Source organism: Vidua macroura, chromosome Z (assembly GCF_024509145.1).
Source record: "Vidua macroura isolate BioBank_ID:100142 chromosome Z, ASM2450914v1, whole genome shotgun sequence".
In the NCBI taxonomy this organism is placed as follows: Eukaryota; Metazoa; Chordata; class Aves; order Passeriformes; family Viduidae; genus Vidua; species Vidua macroura.
In genome coordinates, this window is record NC_071611.1 from 80,079,397 (window position 1) to 80,087,383 (window position 7,987).

At 42.6% G+C, this 7,987-nt stretch overlaps 1 protein-coding gene and 2 non-coding genes across 3 annotated transcripts; all 3 read right to left on the reverse strand.

Annotated features, from left to right (window-relative positions):
* Positions 1–4,594: 4,594 nt before the first annotated feature.
* On the reverse strand, positions 4,595–6,917 carry LOC128821858 (cytochrome c oxidase subunit 7C, mitochondrial). The gene is made up of 3 exons (XM_054003225.1): positions 6,754–6,917; positions 5,619–5,764; positions 4,595–4,683 (listed from the first exon to the last, which is right to left on the reverse strand). The coding sequence occupies exons 1-2, from the start codon at positions 6,826–6,828 to the stop codon at positions 5,648–5,650; spliced, it is 192 nt and encodes a 63-aa protein (XP_053859200.1). The 5' UTR covers positions 6,829–6,917; the 3' UTR covers positions 4,595–4,683; positions 5,619–5,647.
* Positions 5,262–5,322, reverse strand: LOC128822703 (small nucleolar RNA Z39). Its single transcript, XR_008441570.1, has one exon. It is a non-coding gene; the product is annotated as a small nucleolar RNA Z39 (small nucleolar RNA).
* LOC128822696 (small nucleolar RNA Z39) lies at positions 6,510–6,573 on the reverse strand. Its single transcript, XR_008441563.1, has one exon. It is a non-coding gene; the product is annotated as a small nucleolar RNA Z39 (small nucleolar RNA).
* Positions 6,918–7,987: the final 1,070 nt, after the last annotated feature.

Genomic DNA, 7,987 nt, shown 5'->3' on the forward strand with positions numbered 1-7,987 from the left:
GCAGGAGCTCGCTGTTGGCAGCAGGGGATGCCTCTGGAAAACCCATGGAGAGGGCAGGGGGCAAAGCCCACATTTATGTTTTAATTGAAACAATGATTAATTGCACCACAGAGGGTCTCACAGTCACTGTCTTTCTGTCTCAACCTGCCATAAGGCACTCTGTGCTACTGCAAAGTGGTTTTTCAGTAACATATGTCCTAAACTTGCATCATTCCTCCTTATTTATCAACTTAATTTTTTGGTAATAATTGAAGATGTAATTATGACACTTTTACCAATAAATTACTGTGTTATTGTGGTCCTCTGATACACATTCCAACTTCCAATTAAGCAACCCAGAGATTGTTTTGCCCTATTTCTATCCTAATGTGTATTTTCACACATTAAAATATCGATTACAAAAAGGTTCTCATAGCTGTTTGATGTAGTCCACTGAGGTGGGAACAGGCAGGAATATTTTTATAGCTCTGGATATTGTGTCCCAGCTCTGATATCCCCTATAGGGTGTATTGTTTGACCTTTATATAACTTTTATTTTTTTGATCATGAAATTTAGAACAACCACTTTCTTTTTCATGGAGGCAGAAATTTTTTTTCTTTCCTTCACTTTTTTCTACTTAAAAATTCTATTTAATTAAAAAAAAAAAAAAAACAAAAAACAAAAAACCCCAAACCATTGATGTTACTGCACTGAAAAATCAAAGTATGAATTCAACCAAAGTATGAATTGCGATGGATAGATGATCTTTAAAGGACAAAAATAGTTTCAGTGTGCTAGCCCATACAATACTAAGTTCTATTGTCATATTTTCATCCTCCAGCCCTAATTGTTTATAAACCTCTAAACTGTTCCATGTGCAGACATAAATAAAAATTTCAGGCTAGAAAAACACAAGAAAAGAGCGGCTGAGAACTTATATTAGAAAACATTTTGAATTTCCCCCCTAGTATTTAATTAGCAGTAAAAAAATCTTAAAGCAATTTTCGTAAGTAACTCACACTCTTAATTACTGTACAGGGCAACATCTCTGTAAAGGGGTCACAATTTAAAGGAAGAAAAAACTTAGTCCAGGTTTCTGTTCCACTTAGATCAATTATGCAAGGGTTGCCCACAATAATTGAGATGTGGGGCTCATCCAGGCCAGTATCTTATCTTCAACATGGATTAATACCAGATGCTTCAAAGCACAACTGAACAGGAATTGAAATTTCTGTTATTTGGGGGAAAAAAAAATGAAATTCCCATTGGTTTCTGAAGAGTGGATATGAAAAGCATGCACTGTCTAATTGCTGAACAGAAATCCTAGAATAATTTGATTTGAAAAATAATGTATTCATTTTCACCAAATCAAAATACCTCATTCAATGTAACTGAACCCAAGCCCTTCCAGACTTGTCCCTCTGGAATAAGGAATGTTCCAGAGTAAGAAAAAAAGACCCACAAACTGAAAACATCCAAAATATTAAAGCATAAGGACATTTAATTCACATCTGTTCAGATTTAATTCAGGAACTGCTTGAAGACTATACCTAACACAATTAAAATGGTAAGTTTGTGGAAACAACACAGAGAGGTTTTGAGTTTGTGCCAAGATAGAAAACATGAAGGTGAAGATTATAACAGGGAAGTTAGAAAAAAATCAGGGCTAATTAATGATTTTCCTTAAAATTGGCATCTGGCAAGCAAAAAATTACAATCATTCACACAGATGTGTTATTTCCCAGAGGCCCTTTAACCACTGCCTTGTTTCCTTCATACAATTTTAATGACAGAGGAGCACCGCTTACATATTGCTTTTTGCCTATTCTCAACTGATTTATCTTCTACCAAGTCAAGGTGCCCTAAAGGGAACCCAAAAGGCTATTTTAAAATAAATATTTCATTGGGTACAGAGACTATCACATATCTGAGTGTGATTGAACACACTGTTTTTGCACAACTCAATTCTGCAGCTCGTGGGTTTTAATGCATCTGATTCATCCCTCTAAATACCATTAAATATCAGTTCATTCATATATATTTATAGTGACACTTCTTTCTCCAGAATCACTCAGGGTGATTTCTGTGCTAGTATCTGTGGTGGGAATGTGTTTAGAGAAGTCATTGCAAAATGAGAAAATGAGGTGAGAAAAAAAAAAAAAAAAAATCTGAGTTTCTCTGGCTCATCTCTTCAGCAGTCAGTAAAGAAACAGTGGTCTAGGAGAACTTAAAACAATAAAACATAGAATGGATAAACTACAAAAGATTAAAGACCAAGGTAAATTTGGGGAGTAAATGAAAAACATGGACAGTTAAATGAATAAACAAATCAATTAATAAGTATGGTTGAGGAAGTGTTGGCTGAATGCAGTGATCTTCTCATAAAAGAAAAAAAAAGCAACCTGGAGTTGGGCCTCCGTGAAATTAAAACACAGTCAAACACCTGGCATGAATGACAGGAGCCACATCTCTCTCAATGACAACCTGCATCTTCCAGCCCAGCAACCAGACTTTGCTTTATTGAGCAGTGATAAAATCACAGAAAATCTAGAAGTCAAAAATGCCTTTGTGTAGAATGCAGACTGCCCCAATTTGCATTAACAGAGAGAACAGCACAGACCTATTAACGCATTTCTGCTGCAGAAGTGAAAACTTCTGAAATCCTAAGGGAACCAATTACTTAAATCAGGCAGGGGACTCACGGACTTGGTAATTGTTGGGGCTCAAGAACTGCTAAAAACTGCCTGAGCACCTCATGTAGGGGAACAACCCTGTTCTAAAGGGACTAATTACAGCTTTGGCAGCATGCAGGACTAAGAGTTTGCCATGAGTGAAGAACAAAAGTCCTCATTTTCTAAATCATAGTGTGCAGGTGTTTTATCAAAAATACAAACCAAAATTTACCTATACTCAAGGAACCTTGAATTAACTGACTGTATTAACGAAGGCTACATAACTGTGCCACATTTTCTTTGTAAATGAAAGTAACAGCACACCACAAACACAGGTTTATCGAACAGTTTAAAACTAGCGTGATGTGTTTAGACAGCCCTCACACGAAACAGGGCTAATGCTGTTTCATTTTTGCATTACTTGTACAGGCACACAAAAACTGGGATTATATGGGGAGTGACAGCACAGAGGAGATTCAGCTCCTCCATCCCCTCAGAACTCAGCCATGGAAATCATGTAAAACAGCAGCAGAGGAGAGATTACAGGTACTATGCTCCACACCAGTGATTCATTTACCCAAACTGGTGGCAGGTTTGGAAACAGTCAGTATTTAGAGGCATTTTATAACTAGGAGCCCCCAGGACCTTTCTGTTACTGTATGACTATGATCCATCAGGGTAACAACACTGTGAAAAGAGATAATTACAGTTTTAGAACACTTCACAAGAGGAGAAAGTATCTAACATTTAATCCAAAAATAATTGCTTTAAGTTTAAGCACCCATGCTCAGAAATATCCTTTGAAAACTACAAGAGAAGTGGTGGCATTCAGAAAGGAGACCTTGTTTTAAGCACAGTGAAGGAACTGGTTTGCCCCTCCCACAGGGTGAACCTTCAGAGGTGATGCGTGCTCTTTCCAAACGCATCAGGTGCTTGAAATGGATTTGTAGAGAATTTCTGAAGTTTGACAGAAGGTTCATATAGTATGTACTGTATATAAAGTTTAAGATAAGAAATGTTGACTTAGAAATGTTATAGAGTAAGATACTGCTGAGAGAGAAATGGAGCTAGAAGTAAGTTTTAAAAGATGGCTTTATAAATAAAACTAGATATTTTAGAGAAATAGAATTATGAAATCTGACAATCAGGGACTCTAGAGTAAGGGGGAACAGTCATCAACACTTCAGACTCACCCCTGAAGACAGAAATGTGGTACCCAGGAGCTGTTCTGCTATGAGCAGCATGTTACCACTCTTCTGCTGAGGGAGTTTGATGAGAAACTGGCATCCACACAGATTAGAATGGCAAGAAAAGAATTCAAAGTTTGATGGAACTGTTCAGTTCAAGCCACATTAAATTCACTGTGCTGCAGCAGGAAGGTGTTTGAGTGGGGGGAAGAAGCAAATCAGAAAAGTTCACAACTAAAAAGTACCAACAGAAAGCCATCAGTTCCTTCCAAACACCTGGAAATCTGCAACAGGATCAATTTTTGTAACTACAGAATATTGCAAATACTTTTTTTCTGGTCAGTTGTGCCCATGTCAACCCCCTGAGCCTGAAGCCTCATGAAACCTTTAGGGCAATGGCCAAGCTCCTGCTCAAAGCTGATGCTACAGAGAACTTGGGAACAGCAGCTCTTTAGAACTGCTGAGCCTGGAAGAAAAGCCACAGGAAATCCTCACTGAAGTTAAAAATTCTTCAGCGTGGATTATGGTGACAGGACACCCACTGCTATGAACTGTCCCAGGTCATTATTCTGAGCAGTAAAAAAAGTTCAGCCCAATCCCTGTTCTGAAATGTGATTTTCCCCACCCTCTGAGCTTATACATTATGACAATTAAGTGTTTAATTTAATGGCAATGCACTGCAATTAGAAGGGGTTCTCAGTACACCAGCTGCCAAAAGCACTTCAGGAGTTTCACAAAACACACAGCCCAAGGCCTTGGGGTTTAAGATTTTATTTAGAGACATCCAGCACAGGTTGCAGCTATCATATCCCCATTGAACGATGCTGTGCAGAAGACTTCAACTCTGCAAGAAAAAGAAATTAAAGGAATTTAAAAACCCTGTCATAAACATATCTTTTCATTAGAACTTTTGATTTATTTGAGGACTTTGCTTCATCCACTGTCTGGTTTTGCATCAGAGGCCTCGACTTGCATGAAACCACACAGTTCTAAATGCTCAGCTTGAATACAAACCTGCTGATTTTGGTTTTCCCCTCAGTCAAGGGTGGAATAAACATCAAACTGGCAAAGGAATTACATAATTTGTTCCAATTATGAGATTCCAATGAAGAATGTTATTTCCTTTCAGTTACTATCTGGGTCACTGAAGCTCCTGAAAAATGTTTAGTTTCTCAGATTATAGACAACACCAGGTACTTCCAAAGTGGGATCACCTTAAGACAAAATGAAGTGGGCTTTCAAGTGGAACTGGCATGGTAGCACAATCTGAGGCTTTCTTTGGAAGGATCACGAGCAAGCACCAATTAATTTCTTTTAATGACTTTTACCTTAACTGGACAGTAACCTGTGAATGATGTAGATGGTGACATTGCTTTGATACAGGCTCAAGAAAACGTAATTTTTCCCCTGAGCTTTTTCTGGCACATCAGAAAGCGTTTACAGCATCACAGTTTCTCATCCTGTTCTGTCACATCACACGTGCCAGTGACTCCCACTGCAGCTGCAGCTTTCTACCTCCTCGGGGGAGGAAGCAGACATGGTTTTGGTCACAGCCAGGAGCTGCATGCAGAGAGGAGTGGCCTCTGGGGAGGCAAAGGTCACAAACCACCGAGTGCTGCAGCCCTGTGACACAAACTTCCACTGTTTCAGCTATTACTATGCAACTGCAGACCACTACATTTCAGCACCTGGGCTGCAAAAGGCTGAGAACTCCAAAACTCTGGCCAGGTCAGGCGCCTTGAATTCCACTGCGCTACGAAATCCAACAAAAGCAGTTACCCAGATAGTGCAGCTGCAGCCTGTCCTCTTCATTTCTTCAGGAGCTGGTGTCTGACTATAAAGAAAGGGGCACCAAATCCACTCCCAAAGAACACACACATCATTGCGAGCAGCCGCCACTTGTTGTCCACAGAGAAGGGGAGGTTCTAGAAGGAAGAAAAAAAAAGGGAATTTTGCCTTTGCAGTCAAAGCACTAATTCGTTTCTAACCCATTTAGAAGTGCTAAGAATCTCAGAACAAAACGAACAGGCAGTTTCAGAGCATTTTCACTGTTTCTCAAGGAAAGAGACACAGTACTTAGTGTAATAAATAACCTTCCAGTATCTGAAGGGTACCTACATGGAAGCTGGAGATAGATTCTTCATGGAGAATTACAGTGACAAGAGAGAACAGAATTCTAACTGAAAGAGGAGAGATTTTTAGCTGGGTACTAGAAAGAAATTCTTCCCCGTGAGGGTGATGAGGCCGTGGCACAGGGCGCCCAGAGAAGCTGTGGCTGTCCCTGGATCCCTGGCAGTGTCCCAGGCCAGGCTGGACAGTGCTTGGAGCACCCTGTGATGGTGGAAGGTGTCCCTGCCCATGGCAGGGAGTGGAATAAAATGATCTTTAATGTGTCTTCCCACCCAAACACTCCGTGATTACAGCCTGCATGTGACCTCTGGAGGTCACTTCGTCCCCTCTTCTCCCCTCCGTCCAGCCTAAGGTGGGGCCAATCTGCTGCAGGTCTCATGCAGTCAAATAGAAAATATTTGGTATATTTTCCTGAGGATATACATCTACAGCCCCCGAGTGCTCAGGTATTTCATTACCCTCACCGAAAAGAATTCCCTCTTGCCAGTTACGTATGTAAAATTAAGCTTTTAGACCGAAGGCTTGAGAAAACCGGCCGGGTACATCAGAAAGCGTTTACAGTATCATTGTTACTCCCTCATACCGCAATGCTCATCATCTGTACCACCGCAGGGAAGGGCGCTGGGGACCGCCACCACACGATCTGCGCTGCTGCGGCTGTACCGGCATCACCGCGCCACCCCAAAGCCCACACAGCACAGCCAGGCACAGGGCGGCCATCAACCCCCACCCCGCCATCCCCCCCTCCCCGCGACCTTCAGCGGGCCAGGACGCTGCTGCCCACCTTCCCGGGTCCCTCCTCATAGTGGCTGCGGCGGATGGCGGACGTAGCGAAGCGGCGGACACCGGCGGACAGCATGGCAGGGACAGGAGACAGCGGCCACTCGTCCGCCCTGCGCGACCTTCCCCAGGGTGGCGCGGCTGACGGGACGCCGGAACCGGAACCGGGAAGGAGGCGCCGCGGGCATGACGGGAGTTGTAGTTCCTCGCGGTCACGTGGGGCCAAACGGCGGCCTGCGGTTGGTCGAGCCCCGCGCGCGCTCCGCGGAGGGGACAGAGTCCCGCCGGGCCCCGCCGACATTTTGTGGCGGCTGAGGGGCGGCGGGAAATGGCGGGCGTGGGGCTCTGAGGGGCTCTGAGGGGGTCTGAGGGTGAACTACGTCTCTCGAGCTGCACTGCACCACTTTTATTGTACAGCTCATGGATCCGGATAAATGGACGAAAAATGCAGTAACACAGTGGTTTATGTTGGGAAGGACCCTAAAGTTCATCCGGTTCAACGTTCCCCGCCCCCTACGGGCTGGGACACCTTCCACTATCCCAGGCTGCTCCCAGCCCCAGTGTTCAACGTGGCCTCGGGCACTGCCAGGGATCCAGGGGCAGCCACAGCTGCTCTGGGCACCCTGTGCCAGGGCCTGACCACCCTGCCAGGGAAGAATTCCTAATTCCCTATATCCCACCCATCCCTGTCTTCTTGCAGTCTGCATCCATTCCCCCATGTCCTGTTTTTTTTTCTTTTTTTTTCTTTCTTTTTCTTTTTTTTTTTTTTTAAATAGGGTTCCTCTCTATCTTGATGGATGGTGGTGATCTGTGCATTATTTATACGGTATCACTACCTTCAGTGGCTATATTGTGGCCTATTTAAACTTTAAAGAAATTTTGGCAATGTGAAGGGAAAGAAAGACAGCCAGCACCCTTCACATTTGCCAAAGGAATAACAAAGTTACTTCCAGTATTGGTGGTCTCCATCTGTTTTCTTACATGGATTATTTTAAAGACAAACTTCTCAGGAAAAGAAGTTTGATGCTGCCATCTCAGTGTTGCAAGGAAGTAATTTTTTTTTCATAGCCTTTCTGCATGTTTATGTACTGTAAAAGGATAGAAAACCAGGATTTTTATGCTCACCAAAGTAATGTGTTAATAAAAGAAAGGTTAAAATGAGTTTGAGAATTATGGTACATTAGTTGGTGGTCCTTGACCACTAACAGCTCATATATAACCCTAGGACACATTTTGTC

What these genes read in the sequence shown, in the direction of transcription:
- LOC128821858 (XM_054003225.1), bottom strand. Translation starts at nt 6,828, where the DNA reads ATGCTGTCCGCCGGTGTCCGCCGCTTCGCTACGTCCGCCATCCGCCGC. An exon ending in ATGAGGAGGGACCCGGGAAG is followed by an intron (nt 5,765 to 6,753) that starts GTGGGCAGCAGC and finishes TCTTCCTTCTAG; the next exon opens with AACCTCCCCTTCTCTGTGGA.